The sequence below is a fragment of the Ovis aries genome, chromosome 18, assembly GCF_016772045.2.
Source record: "Ovis aries strain OAR_USU_Benz2616 breed Rambouillet chromosome 18, ARS-UI_Ramb_v3.0, whole genome shotgun sequence".
NCBI lineage: Eukaryota > Metazoa > Chordata > Mammalia > Artiodactyla > Bovidae > Ovis > Ovis aries.
In genome coordinates this window covers 54,028,644-54,044,011 of record NC_056071.1, presented here as the reverse complement: position 1 = coordinate 54,044,011, position 15,368 = coordinate 54,028,644, and the positions used below count along the sequence as shown (strand labels likewise).

At 35.5% G+C, this 15,368-nt stretch overlaps 1 protein-coding gene across 2 annotated transcripts in view; it reads left to right on the top strand.

The window, feature by feature from the left end:
• Positions 1-12,937, top strand: part of PPP4R3A (protein phosphatase 4 regulatory subunit 3A) — a 34,656-nt gene extending 21,719 nt beyond the window's left edge. Inside the window, exons 7-15 of one of the 2 annotated variants that reach the window (XM_004017947.5) lie at positions 185-301; positions 1,977-2,108; positions 2,210-2,312; positions 3,745-3,903; positions 7,879-8,048; positions 8,911-9,053; positions 9,702-9,892; positions 10,310-10,536; positions 11,691-12,937. In XM_004017947.5, coding sequence (XP_004017996.1) covers positions 185-301; positions 1,977-2,108; positions 2,210-2,312; positions 3,745-3,903; positions 7,879-8,048; positions 8,911-9,053; positions 9,702-9,892; positions 10,310-10,536; positions 11,691-11,801 — 1,353 coding nt within the window. In that variant the 3' untranslated portion in view covers positions 11,802-12,937. Of the gene's footprint in view, positions 1-184; positions 341-1,976; positions 2,109-2,209; positions 2,313-3,744; positions 3,904-7,878; positions 8,049-8,910; positions 9,054-9,701; positions 9,893-10,309; positions 10,537-11,690 lie in introns of both variants that reach the window. The other variant, XM_012098936.4, reaches the window with a different exon arrangement.
• The last annotated feature ends 2,431 nt before the right edge of the window (positions 12,938-15,368 follow it).

Genomic DNA, 15,368 nt, shown 5'->3' with positions numbered 1-15,368 from the left:
TGTTAAAGTAGAAAAAGAAACAGGAATAGAAAGTATAACTATCCACAGAACAAGAACTTTACATATGGCAGAATTTCCTTGACCTCCCTTTTTTTATTATTATTGTTAGATTTTGGATTTATATAGGTGCAAGTTCCATCTTTTTATTAGTATAGGAGAAATAAGTGGTTTTTTTAATCTGCAGGGCATGGATGATACACAGGTGCGAAGTGCTGCTACTGATATATTCTCATACTTGGTTGAATATAATCCATCCATGGTACGAGAGTTTGTCATGCAGGAGGCACAACAGAATGATGATGTAAGTAAGAAGTTAACAGAGCAAAAAATAACCAACAAGGTAAATATTATTTGCACTAACAGTAAGTATACATGGGGAGCTATAACTATATTTATTATTCATCTTAAAGATTTAAATAATTAATGTTTGAGAAAAGTATAGCCATAATATCATGACTTGTTCTTCTCCTAAATTGACTCCTGTCTTAGTCTATAAATTGTCTTACAGCAGTTATTTGATAATGCCCAACTTAAATTTCTTTAAAAGTTTTCGAGATGAAGTTTCTTAATTCTGAAATTAACCTGCTGTATTGTGTTGTCTAAATCATTTAGTCAATAAATTGTTCTTCTCTTTGTTGAACTATGAATAGGAAAACATTGGCTTTGTTAGGGAGAGAGTCTCAAAATCAACAAGAATGGGGAGGAATGCACACACATCCCACCTCCATCCCCTGTAACACCCGTCAGTTTCAGAGTCAGTGAGAATGTATCCTGGTGATGTGAAAGGTGCTTCCAGAGTCTGTGGTACATGGCGTATCTGGAAGCACTAAGTGTGTGTGCTCTGTTTTCAGATAATTAAACCAATGATCCTGAGTTTTTATTTCCTCCTTCCCCTATAAAATCTGGAAAGTACTTTGTTACTTAAAAATAGTATCCTGCCCTGAATTCCTTCTTAAGGGATGAGGTAAAAAAGATACCTCTTAGAAGAAATATGTATGCAGAATTATACCCTATTGTATTTTTACAAAATAGAAAATAGTTTCTACTATTTAAAAAGATCTTAATGTGTTGTGATGTCAGAATGAAGTGGAATGCCTAGAAACTTGTATATTTAATAATTTTAAAAGAAAATTATAATGTCAGGGTAGGTGCAGGAAGTGCCAGATTGAACTGTTGAATATTATATTTTGCTTTTATAAAATAGTCCTATCTTGAAAACCTAGATAAACATATAGGTTTTTTTTTTAAGGACTATTGTTGTTAGCCCTGTAAGCCACTGGTTGAACACACATCAATGTGCTTTATTCATGTGCTGTAATCTTCTTGATTCCCAGTCTTGATCATCATTTTCATAGACTGTCTGCATTTTCTCCTTGTCTGTCCTGCTACTGCATATATAGGCATGAGCAGAGATTTCCTCACTGAATCCCTCAGTTTTTATTTACTCCCTGAGCCACGAAAACCAATCACAGTAGAGGATCAGGAAAACTAACAGTCAATTTTCTACGTCATTTGGAACATCTGTATTTGTTCTCCTGTGTGCCCTCTAAATAACACAATCTTATTTCCTCCAGTTTTAGACATATAGGTATCAGCTATTTTTTCCTTAAATTTGTTTTAAATGGAAACTTTACATCATTTCTGTAAATGGAGAATAGATACAGTTACTATTTGCCATAAATAGAAGGAATCTATAGCAGTGAAAGAACAATATTACAAATTCTAGCTAAACATTCTTTTAATTAAGGGGATTTAAAAGATAATAGAAAAAGGAACTTTTTTTCATTTTGGTACTGTTTGTGTAATGTGCCTATACCATACTTAGGGAACCTGCTCACTATCCTATTCTGCTAGTCGAGTGTTTGGTTTGCAGTTAACAAGATCCAGGCGTGATACAGTAGCATGTGTCATAGTATGTGCTCTTTCCATTCTTTCCTATAATCAGTGATCCTTATTATGTGCATTTTTCTCAACAGGATATTTTGCTCATCAACCTCATCATAGAACATATGATTTGTGATACAGACCCTGAACTTGGAGGAGCAGTCCAGCTTATGGGCCTGCTTCGAACATTAGTTGATCCTGAAAACATGTTGGCTACTGCCAATGTAAGCCACGGGCATTTTTCTCCTTTTTATGCTAGTATAATTTTTATTGCTGGTAGGAACCAGTGCAGTTAAAGTTCATGAAAGTGTTTTTGATTCCTTAGAAAACAGAAAAGACTGAATTTCTGGGTTTCTTCTACAAGCACTGTATGCATGTCCTTACTGCTCCCTTACTGGCAAATACAACTGAAGACAAACCTAGCAAAGGTAAGATAATATAGGTCGGTAGTTAAGTTCTTTGTTTTGAATTCTGAAACCCAAAAAGTTGGTGTTAATGTGTATTAGTCGCTCATTCGTTTCCAACTCTTTGCGACCCCGTGGACTGTATGTAGCCTGCCAGGTTCCTCTGTTCATGGAATTCTCCAGGCAAGAATACTGGAGTGGGGTAGCCATTCCCCTCTCCAGGGGATCTTCCCAACCCAGGGAACAAACCCAGGTCTGCTGCATTGCAGGCAGATTGTTTACCATCTGAGCCACCAGGAGGTCTACTAACACATTTTCAAAAGAGGTAATGTCAAGCTAAATTTCTTTTTTTTAAGTGTTATAATCAGAGGTGGTAGAACTCTGAAAGGAAATACCAGAGATAATTTGTTGCTCTCAGTTTTAAAACAGTTTTTTTGTTAAAGCAATATTTGTGTTTAGTATGTATTTACATATATGAAACAAATGGAAGTAATTATTAGAGGATTGATTTTAAGTTATTTGTACTTCACATGTATAGCTAGAGCAAAGCTTGTCCTCAGTATTAAACTTTTTTTTGGCATTGAGGATTATTCCAAGTTAGGATTATTTATTTCTGCATTTTATTCCTTTAGCTTGTGTGTGTCTGTGTGTGAGATTTAGAAAATAACAGTAGTTTTAGGGTCTGCATTGAGAAATTCCTTATTGAAGCTTTGACAATAAGTAATTTTGTCATATAAGTTAAATATGTTGTATTGATAATTCATAATACCACTTAAAAACATGTTAATTTACCCTTTTTTATGACTCTGGAAGTAAGTCTTAGGAAAACAATATATAGTAGGTAAATCTTGAGGCTTCCTTGCAAACCTACATGTTTAGTTCATCAAACATTTATTGTTAGCCCTCTGTGGGAAAGGCACTGTGCTAATCTTTACGGGTTAAATGAAGGAAATTTTTAAAAAATGTGTGAAATACTTTCGGAGGCTTGCTGCCTGGTGAGGAAGATAAACCAGTGATTAGATTATAATGCAGTGTGAACTCAGTAATATGGAGTAAAAGGAGGCACAAATCAAGAACACAGAGAAGCAGAGAGAGCAGTTCATTAAAGCTGGGTGATGTCTGGTAGGACCTCCTGTGATACCTGCATCTGCTGAGGGACATGGTAAGACATGGTAGAGCATTCTCACGCTTTGGAATAAAGCAGATCTAATAAATTTGTGTCTCAGTTGCCTTAACATTCCACACCTGGGTCTTATGACACTTAATTCTTCAGAGTTGTTTAAATTAGATGTGAAAAATAGGAAGCACAGTTCTTAGCACATGGTAGGCATTCAGTAAATGTTAGTTTCCTTTTCCTTAATTTGAACTTATTTGGGTTAATAGAAAGGATTTTATTTGATTGAAATTTGGGGGGAAAATGAATATAAGCCATTAAGTATAATTGTGTTTTGTTCAGATGATTTTCAGACTGCCCAGTTGTTGGCATTGGTATTGGAATTGTTAACATTTTGTGTGGAGCACCATACCTACCACATAAAGAACTACATTATTAACAAGGACATCCTCCGGAGAGTGCTGGTTCTTATGGCCTCGAAGCATGCTTTCTTGGCATTGTGTAAGTGTTGCTTCTGCTGGATTACTTATTGTCTCTGTATTATTGTGTTATCTTTCAGTCTTGCTGCCTGAGAAGAAAAGATCACTGACTTCAGGAAACCTAGGTTCTAATACTAAACTATACTGACAGTGTACTTTTGCCACATTTTGAGCAGTGATTTTCCTAATTCTTCTTTCTCAGTATACAATAAAGATATATTTTAAAGTATTACATTATTAAAATGACACCTTAAGTCATTTTATTACCTTATTTAGTTTTTACTTAGTATATATGGCATGATAGTCACAAATTAGACACTCTTGTGAGACTAGAGTCTCACACTGTCATGAAGAATATATTCATAATTTGGAAAACATAGCTAATAGTACTAAGTTTCCAAAATGCATTTTTTTCCTAAGTTACAGATTGCCTAGCACAAATGTCTACAGATGGTCCATTCATTAATTCCACAAATGTTTTCCCCCATTGTGTTACCTCAGATATTTTAGAGCAGGGGTAACAAACCACAGCTGTGGCCAAATCCAGTCCATGGTCTGTTTTTGCACAACTTGAAGCTGAAAAATAGTTTTATGTTTTTAAAGCATTGTTGAAATAATAAAAAAAAAGCTACAGAGACCATTTGTGCCCACAAAGCCTAGAATATGTATTCTGTAGACCTTTATGAGAAAGGTTTGTCAACTCTTGGAGCAACAAGTTCTTCTAACAAGGCTGTTTTAGTTACACGTTTTTCAAAAATTGACTTTCACTGTATTCATAAGACCCTAGTTTACTGAAGTGAAACATGTTTCTGAATTATAAATTTTGAAAATATCCTTAAATTTAAAAACATGTTATAAGGATATTCCTAATGTTAACTTACCATGTCAACATTTTATCTTTAAAACAGTATTAAAAATAGAAAGCTTAATGAATTTTTCTTAGAAGGAAGTCTATCGGGGTGACAGTTGTTAGAGGTGAATTGTCTGGTGTGCATTCTGCAGTGTGCACTGAGAACACACGTGGTGCGCATAAAGAAGGGCTTTCAAACTCAGGCCCAGTTTCCTTACAGACCTACCACAGGAAGAGGGAGAGTCCCAAAGCAAGTTGAGAGGGAGTTAGTAACAAACGCCTCTTTGAATTTTTCTTTCATGTCTGGAAGGTCTTATTTGAGTGTGGGAAAGGGAGTTTGAATAGATGGGACAGAATGGAAAAACTGAATAAATTGATTAGTTTTGTTTCAGTAAATTTAACACCTATTACCACATTTTATTGATTCTAAGATATGTATTGATACTCATATCAAGTTGAGTCTTAATGACATGTTACGATTGGTAGTTTGTTTTGTTTTCTTAATAGTAGAAAAGGTTTTTTGTAATCAATGGCATCTTAGATTTGAGGGAGTATGGTACATACCTGATATTAGGATAAAGATGATTAAGACCTAGACTCAGCTGTCAAGTGGCTCAGAGTTCATTAGGAGGAGTTAAAACCAAAGCAACAGCAGTATTCTATCAGGGGGTCTTTGGATGTATAGTGAAAATGACTTATTCTACCTGAATGAGGCAGATGAGGGAAATCTTGCAAAAATGAGTAAAGTAAGTTGTGTCTTGATCATGAGAGAGGGTGACATTCCTGGTTGAATACATAATTCCGATGAACAAATGTTAAGTGTGGTGTGTTAGTGGTTTGGTATAGGTGGGACACGTGAGCCTAGTGGAGGAGTGGCAGAGAAGGAGAGGCCTTTTCTTTCGTCTTGTTATTTGCTTAGAGTACTGCAAAGAAAATGTCTCACAGTTTGATGAGAACTATGAAGAGAAAATGAGTTTGTATTATAGGAAACTAAGCATGCTCGCAAAAATCTAAGTTTTATTAATATTTTCCAAACTAAGTTAGGCTATCATTGATTAAACCTTACTCTTAATATGAAAATCTATATGAAGAATGAAGTAAAGAAAAATTTCGTGGTAGATGATTTAGTCAGTATCATTAGTTACATGTGAGGCAAAAAGTTTCAAACTTACATATAAGATCTCATGTTGTATAAGGTAAGATTTATTATTTCAGAGATGATTAACAGCGTTAAGAGATCACTGGCATGCTAATGAAGGTTAGAGATGTGAGTGGAAGCAGAGTGCCACTTTTACACTGAAAATCCTACAGTTGTGCTAATTTGACTCATCCCCAAAGCTTTCTCTACTCTCCTTTGAGCAGCTTGACTTCATAGAACTCACTGGTAAATTTTTAAAAGTAAGTTTTTATTCAAGAACAAGAATAATGTTTGGATATTTTTCATACAAGTTTTCTTTTTGGGGAGAGGTATGGGTGGAAATAACACAATTCTTAATATAAATACATAAGGGCAATGAGGAGCAAAACAAAAAAGCCCATTAGAATCACATTCTATCCACCTTAGCAGTTTCTGAACAAAACTGCTGTTGAGGAGATGGCAGTGGCGCCATCTGCATACTCTATCTTACTGAATTCTAGAAATGGAGTTCTTTTCACTTACCCAGGAAATGCTTGCAGACCACGGGGTTTGGCTAGTGTGTGTTATGGTAGGACACAAGTCTCCAAAAAGCCTGCAAAGTTGGAGTAACAATTTTTAAAATAGCACTTGCCTTATTTACTAAAAGCTTAAAATTTGGCCTATTAGCATGAGTTCTGATTTTTATTCTGACAAATGGAACTGCCTAAGTTCCTCTGTCAGGCAACATTTAAAGAAAAAAAAAAAAGGCTCTCAAAACTCATTGTTAGGCTTTGACTTATTATCACAAAGAAAGATGACGCTTATTGTTTAAAATGTTTTATTTCACCATGCTTTTGTATTTGAAAATATTCAGTAGTTTAAAAATACTTTTAAACTATTTTGAACTCCCTGCCCAGTGTGTCTCTTTAGTAAGAGACACTCTTAAATAAGCTGGACTGTTAAGGCAGTTTATACTCAACTGTACCTAATTGGGCATTCACTTGTGGACCTCTTTTCTGCCAACTAAAGAAAAATTGAGCTGCTTTACTCCTCTGCCTTCCTACCCAGAAACCGTGTCAGCATGGTTGCCTGGCTACCTGCTCATGAAGGACTTGATTAATAACAAATTGGCAATTTAACGAGCCACTTCCATGATCTCCAAAGAAACCAAAATACAAACACAATATTTAATCTTGCCAACCGAAGACGATGTGACTGCATGAAGTGAGTATGCTTTTTTGAACTGTTTACAATAACTGGGGCATTAACTTACTGATAATTACGTTTAGGTGAAGAGGGCTTTGTTGAAGTCTAGCTGTCTGAGTATATTTGGATCTTGATGAATGGTGACTTAAGTAACTCCCCATACTTCAAGATGTAAATATACCTTTTAATCTGTAAGTTAAAGCCTAATTAATTGTAAAAAGGAAAACTAGGGAAAAAAAGCATACTCGCTGCAGCAAGCATAGAGGACCACATTTTAAAAGCATCCTCTAAATTGATTCCTAATCTATGGGAAGGCAAATTTGGGGTCCTGCAGATTTCTGTGGGTTTATGGCATTTCTGCAAACACATCGAAATACAAACCAATGTAAACCCATTAACCCTGATACAAAATAATAAGAGTGTCCAAAAATAAGATCAAATTATAGAGTGGATTGCCCTAATAGTTCTTCTGTTGTTCTGAAGGTATATACAAAAGGTTACATTTGGAATTTTCTCATCTGCAGTAGTATGATAGGTTGATTCATTTATTAGCCCAGTCTTATTTCTTCAGATATAAAATACATCTTGTTGTAATTAGTAACTTAATTCCAGAATTTTTCTGGCTAAGACTTGCGTTCTATGATGACATACACTACTTTTAGAATACATTTTTCTGATAACCCTTTTGTAATCTTTTAGGTTCATACTTCTGGAAGCAGTAACTTATTACTGCACGAAGAACTATGTTTATTAAATAGTTTGGGGTTTTTTGGTAATTCTAAAATACGGTATGTGATTTGAACAACAATACCTCTGTGTTTCAGGTGCTCTTCGTTTTAAGAGAAAGATCATTGGATTAAAAGATGAGTTTTACAACCGCTACATAATGAAAAGTTTTTTATTTGAACCAGTAGTCAAAGCATTTCTCAACAATGGATCCCGCTACAATCTGATGAACTCTGCTATAATAGAAATGTTTGAATTTATTAGAGTGGTAGGTTCTATGCTTTTTAGTTAGAATTTTTATTTTGTTTGAGAAAATCTAATAAGCATTATTGGTATTTTGGCTTTTTTGAGATTATATTTGGAGAGAATTTCTGAAAGGAAACCAGTGTTACCAAAAGCTTATGAGAGATTCAATTCTGACTAAGAAAAAAATGAAATAATCTCTCAGCAGCTGTGAACCCTTTATAGAATAGTTTGAAAACCGATATAATAATGTCATATTGGTCATTTTAAGAAAGTGAAATTATAGTTGACATAGTATTTGGATGTGTTTTTATTTTGTTTTTAACTTTGAGGTTTTCTGGCTTTTTCTCGACATTCCTCCATGTTTCTTAAGAGTAAAAACTTGATTCTTTTATGATATAGTATGTTTGCAGTTCTCAGACACTGGTGTGTGTCTCAATTATCTGTGGCATGCTTTTTTAAAACATTATGGTAAAATATACATAACAGAATTGGCCCTTTTAACCATTTTTAAAGGGTGCAGTTCAGTGGCGTTAAGTGCATTCCCATTGTTCTGCAGTCATCACCGCCATCCATCTCTAGCACTGTTACGTAGTGTGATTTTAAAATATATTTGCTCAGCCCAGACTTAACTGAATGAGAATCATCTAGAGTGGAACCTGGGCATTTACTTTGGAAAGAGCCATGGATAATTCTGAGGTGCACCAAAAGTTGGGGGATATGGAAGTAGCTAGTATGTTATGCCCATTTTCATTTGTCCCTAAGATTGGATAACAATTTTATGAAATTACTATTCTGGGAGAGTTTATGAGTTCACTGCAGTTAAGCCTCATATTTTGCTAAAATAACATTTTCCCTATCATTTTGTATTATAATTCTTTTTTTAGGAAGATATAAAATCATTAACTGCTCATGTAGTTGAAAATTACTGGAAAGCACTGGAAGATGTAGATTATGTACAAACATTTAAAGGATTGAAACTGAGATTTGAACAACAAAGAGAAAGGCAAGATAATCCCAAACTTGACAGGTAGATTACCACATATTTGAACCTATTCAGGTTTATGGTGGCAGCTCTTTTTTGTTTATTATTTAGCTTGGCAAGGGAGGGGGAAATAAATGGAAGTTGTATTTTTCTCTAATGATCAATGTAAATGTTTTCCTGGTAATGTTAGGTGGATAGCAATATGACCTATAGACCCATCTCGGGCATATATATCCAGTTAGTGCAAAAGAGAAAAAGCAAAACACTGATATGACAGTAAGGCTATTTTTTGTGTCCAAAGTGAAATCAGATTATTAGTTTTTCTTTAATGTTACAAGTTATTTTGATGAAGTTGTGTATCTTTTTCCAAACTACCTGAATTCACATACTTGTGATATATTTTTAAATCCATAAATTAAGACTTAGTGTAATAACTGATCTGTAACAGTACAATTTTGATAATAGGGGTTTTGATTCCACTAATTAACACTAGATATGGTAGAGTGTAGTGTTTTGTTCTGTGCTGGGTAAAATCTGTTCTTTTTTGTTTTTTTTTTTTTTTCCCACAGCCTGTATGTCTGTGAATCTATAATATTTCATTAATCCATTAAGACTGTAATTTGGGGCAATATCTGAAGACTAAAAGAGTCATTTATGAGTCTGTTCATTCTGTTTTCTCCTCTTTACTCACAGTATGCGTTCCATTTTGAGGAATCATCGATATCGAAGAGATGCTAGAACTCTAGAAGATGAAGAGGAGATGTGGTTCAACACAGATGAGGATGACATGGAGGACGGAGAAGCTGTAGTGTCTCCATCTGACAAAACTAAGAACGATGACGACATTATGGATCCAATAAGTAAATTCATGGAGAGGAAGAAATGTATGTTGAAAAGATGGGTGGAGAAAAATGAAGGCTTTCTCACTCTAGGTTTATCCTTTTTTTCTTGACAGTGATTAGTATCTACTTTGTGTCACAGCAGATTTTAAAAGACTCTTGCTTTTATAGACTGTGGATTAAATACCTCTGTTGTGAAGGTATAGACTAAATTTCCTTCATCTGACTTACATAAGATATTCAGGAAGGGTAGAACAATGAAGGTTTCTCCTTCCTTTCCTGGATAAGGATGCTTAGTATTTTGCTAAGCTTTGTTTCTAAGCTTTGTTCATAAACTGAACTTCAGTGTTGCTCTTGCGAAGGAGTAAGCTAGTTAATTACTGTGTTTTAGTGCCACCTCACTTGGAGGTATTTTAAAAGATGAGTACGGGTGACAACTATTGACAATATTCTCATTTTTAGTAAAAGAAAGTGAGGAAAAGGAGGTGCTTCTGAAAACGAATCTTTCTGGTCGGCAGAGCCCAAGTTTCAAGCTTTCCCTCTCTAGTGGAACAAAGACTACCCTCTCCAGCCAGTCACCTGCAACAAATCTGCCTGGTTCTCCAGGATCACCTGGATCCCCAGGGTCTCCAGGCTCTCCTGGATCCATCCCTAAAAGTACATCTCAGACGGCAGCTATTACTACCAAGGTATGTTCCAGCTCTCTCAACACTAGTTGTCATGACTAGGACTCCTTTCAGTTACTGTCTTTTGGAACTGATTTTAACATTTGTGATAGAGAATAATTCTCCCACCAGCAGCTGAGAGATTTCTGAAAGTTTTTACAACCCATATAGAAGTTTGAATATATGCTTATTTTGGCTGTTTGCATTTTAGAACCTTAGGCTCATACTTGCATATATCAAAACATTTACAGAAATTTTAAAGTTTATTTTCAGTTTTCCCAATTAATACCCAGGTAAAGACTTCGTGCGGAGAAGATAATTTAAATATCTGGACGCAAGGTATATAAAAAAGAATTAACTGTCTACTATCACATTTCATTTAGGAAGGATCAAAATTTTGCCACTAACATATGGGACAAACATAATCTCTGAATAAAAAACAATTTTTTTGGCCACCTTATGTTTCCCTGGACTAAGTTAACACAGTGGCATTTGGAATTCATTGATCTACATCAGGTCTGATGTGAGCCATGGTGGTTTCTGGTGAAGGAGCAGGGCCTGGATGAAATGAGGAAGGAACAGGGCAGAATCACTTTCCTAGCCTCTGAGAGCCTGTCTGCCCTTATTTCTAGTGGTCTGTTTATTTTCTGTGGTTTTAATTTTGATACTGTTGAGACTGTGTTAAAAAAATTTTAATGCATTAAGTCTTAAAACTTAAATTTTGAATTTTAAAGTCAGTACTTAGTAGTTATCTCCCGAGTGATTTCCAAGGATCATGTGAAAGTGTTAAGTTTATCAGTCATGTCTGACTCTTTGTAACCCATGGACTATATAGCCTGCCAGGTTCCGCTGTCCATGGGATTCTCCAGGCAAGAACACTGGAGTGGGTTGCCATTCCCCTCTCCAGGGGATCTTTCCAACCTAGGGATCCCGCCTAGGTCTCCTGTATTGCAGGCAGATTTCTTTACCATCTGAGCCACCAGGGAAGTTCCATCAACTGCTAAAAATTTATCATGGAAAACTTGGGAAATATGTAATAAATTTCAGCTCCATACAGTCTCACCTCCCAGAAATAACCAGTTTGTATATTGGGGTGGGGGGGTGTCCTTTGCTCAGACTTAAAACACGAGTATTAAAAAATGTAGTCTTTTCTTGAAATAATCCTTATTTCTGAACAGGGAGGCCTCGTGGGTCTGGTAGATTATCCTGACGATGATGAAGATGATGATGAGGATGACGACAAGGAAGACACTCTGCCGTTGTCAAAGAAAGCAAAGTTTGAGTCATAATAGTGGCGACTGCCTGTGATCAGCACCTGTCGAGAAAACTGGTTCTCTACCCCTCCCCACTACAACATCTCCAACAAAGCAGTGGTTTCTTGTGAATGACTGACACACCGATCAGCTCGCACACTTGACTTCTGCTCATCAAGTGCCAATTCAGTGGAGCAGGAGGAGGGGATATTACACATTTAGGGGAAAGACTTACGCCTTTGAGCTCTCCAGCTTGGACCACACATTGCCCTTTTCTCAGGGAAGGAAATGGAAACAAAAAGCCAACAGGGCAGGGGGTTTTGTAAGTGGAACTCTGGTTTGACTGGTCAGTTGCTACAATCAGAATATGCTTTCTCGGACCATGTTTGAGACTCAGAAGAATAGGCTTTTCTGCCGTAATTCTTCACCAGTTAAGAATGCCAGCAGTTTCTTTGTATAAAGAGACCTGCCTTTAAAATCATACATTCTGAACATTTTAGTCAAGTTACAACAGGTTTGGAAAACTTCTTTGGGGGAGGGGCGAATATAAAGTTTCCTCTTTTTTATCTGTTCCCTTTGCCCTTCAAACTGCAGATTTTTTTTAAAGTGGGGATTTGTCCCTACTTGATTAAAGATTGAGTGGAATTCTAGATGTGGTCATTTGTGTCATAATTTTTTTGTTTCATTTTGTTTTTGATTTTTTCTTCTTCTCTGAGTGTATGCTTAGTTGTTGAGTATATATATTTGGGACCATTAAAATTTTTTTTGATGTAATATAACCTAACGTTGTGCTGGTACCTGTTTTACCATGTGTAATTTTTGTTCTACATTTCTTAATTTGTTTAGAGTTTTATGAAAGATGGTATAGTTTTTATTGACAAAAGCAAAGTAATCTTACAACTATGTGCATACAAAAAGCAATACTATTTTGTGACTAAATATTTTATATTAAAATTTACATCAGCAATTGTCTTGAGAATTCAGGGAAACAGAATGGAATTTAAAATTTCAACAGTTTTGTTAAACCTAGAAACGTGAAATTAGTATTCCAAAGAGATTCTGAAATTTCATATCTTGGGAAAAAATGATGGTACATTAAATCAAAATTGAGGATGAATGATTTAAGAATAACATACTGACTTTTGAATAATAAAAGTGAAGAGTAAGAGAAATTGTATTAGTTGTATTTTTCTTTTTCTTTTTTTTAACCGCTCCCTTTGGAATACCAGTTGGAGTTGTAATTGATGGTTCCTAAATAAATACCTGGCCAGAGGACCATCAGATACCACTTTATTAACAGTATTTTTTAAATAGGTTCTTTTTGTTGTCTTAGGTGTGCTAAAATTTTAAGGAAACATAAATATCTCAGTTCCACATACCTTCACTTTTTTAAAGTGAAGATTTTAGAACTTACGGAAGAATGTATTTGCAAATGTGAATAAAAATTCATATCTAGGAAAAGGATACTATTTTAAGTATCGCATACTTTAACTGGATAATCTAGCGAGCACTGCGTGCTTCTACCTTAGCTCCTTTGCCAGCACTCAGTACATTGCGGTACCAAAAATAAGGCTCCATGGAACAGACGAATAGAAAACCAGAAATCAGCAACTTGCTACAGTCGTGAGAGAGTCTTACTGTTGACTAATTTTTTTGTTTTTTAATGAAACTGGGTGCATTATTAACTATAAGAGTTAAGTGTATTTCACTACAGTATAGAGATACTTCTGGGTCACAAGTTCTGGCAATTAATAATTTTAATCAATTTATGTTGTAAATAAAGAGAACAAAAACTTAATAGGATCTAACTTAATTATATTATGTCTTCCTTTATTACCTAGAAAGTCCATGTGAAATGTCTGTTCCGTAAACATACAGTTTAAACTGACCTTTCTAATTGACTCATGCAACACTTGGATAGGTATTCTGGGAGTTCTTGGGTAATGGGAAGAACCACCCCCTTATTTTTATGAATTGTGGTCCAATATATTAAAAAACAAAAAAAAAATAGGTATTAGCTATTGACCTTCAACATTTGAGAGATGCCCTTTCAATGATGCACAGGTTGGTTACTAAAGCAGCAACTTTATACAAGTTGCTATAATAGGAGAAAAAAGTTTCTTGGAGGAAGACTATTAGCAATAAATTACTAGAAAAACACTTGAATTGACACAGTTATATCTGACTCAAAAATCCATGCTTTTGAGTGTAAATACTATCTTGATAACCAATGTCAGTATAATGTAAGTATTCACATATTTTAATGATACCTGTTGGTTCTTTTCCTCGTTTTATAAAAGGAAAAACACATTTCACCTCTCAGTGATTACCTAGCAATTTCTGAAAACAAAAAACACACAAACCTATAATTGTTAGAGAAAACACCTTGACATCCATCTTGTCAAGAAATGTTACTGAGCATTTTTTTTTTGATAGAATGAAGCCTGATGGGTTTTCTCTGCCTGATTGTACTCAGATTCTGCATGTCATTTTCTTTGGAAGGCCAGTGTGCAAGTCACTTTTGGGAATGAAGGGAAGGCATGGAGCAGGGAGGAATGTGTCTCTCTTTTAATTCTTAATTTAAGCATTGGCCTTTGCAAAGCTTGCCGGATTAGAATAGCAAGGAGTTTACACTGGAAGATTTCTTTTAAGAGGAGAACTTAAGATACCAACCTCTAGTTTTTACCATATCAAAAATTCTTCTGGGGGAAAATTTAAGACCTTCAAAATTCTTATATACGAGGTTGTATTAACTGCTGTAAGATTTCGAGCAAGAGGATTATAAAAACGTTTATGGGATGGAGTATTGTCTACCATTATATGGAACATTGACACATGAGGAAATGTGGCAGTCATCAGTATACTGGGGTACTCAATGCTAGATTAGTTTGATTTTTCCCTTTGGCCTTAATGATTTATCTTGGCTCTTTTGAAAGGAAACTAGAGACTCTCTTCAAATAGACAAATGTCCTAACTGCTGGAGTCAGATGTCTTGGTCCTTAAAATAACTCTTGTTGGAGACATAACTTTCCTTGACCTTTTTGCTCTCATAGGTTAAGATCGCTAAGGGCGTAGTGATTCCTTCAACATGATGCTAAATGGGCTTAATTTCTTTATGTTCCCACCGTGGTGTAGGTCACATCCTATCACAAAGTCAGTGGACCCTACCCAGTTTATATTACTTGACACCTAGGCAGCATTGGCTACTATCCATTGCCTTCTTGACACCTTACTCTTGGCTGCTCTAACGTCATGTGCTGCAACATTACTGACCTTTCTGCTGTTTGAAAGCTCCCTACTTGACCACCGCTGCGACTCATTAGGGACTCATCTTCCCAGTTTCCATCAAGCCATGTTACTTTTATGTCCATTTGTTCTGTGCCCTAAAAGACTGCCTGTCATGTGCGTCTTTTTTTTTTTTTTCCTTTTGAACTTTTTATTTTGTATTGGGGTATAGCTGATTAACAATGTTGTGATAGTTTGAGGTGAACAGTGAAGGAGCTCAGCCATACATGTATTTCCTCAAATCACCTTCCAACCAGGCTGCCAGGTAACATTTAGCAAGAGTTCCATGTTCTGTACACGGGTCCTTAGTGATTACTG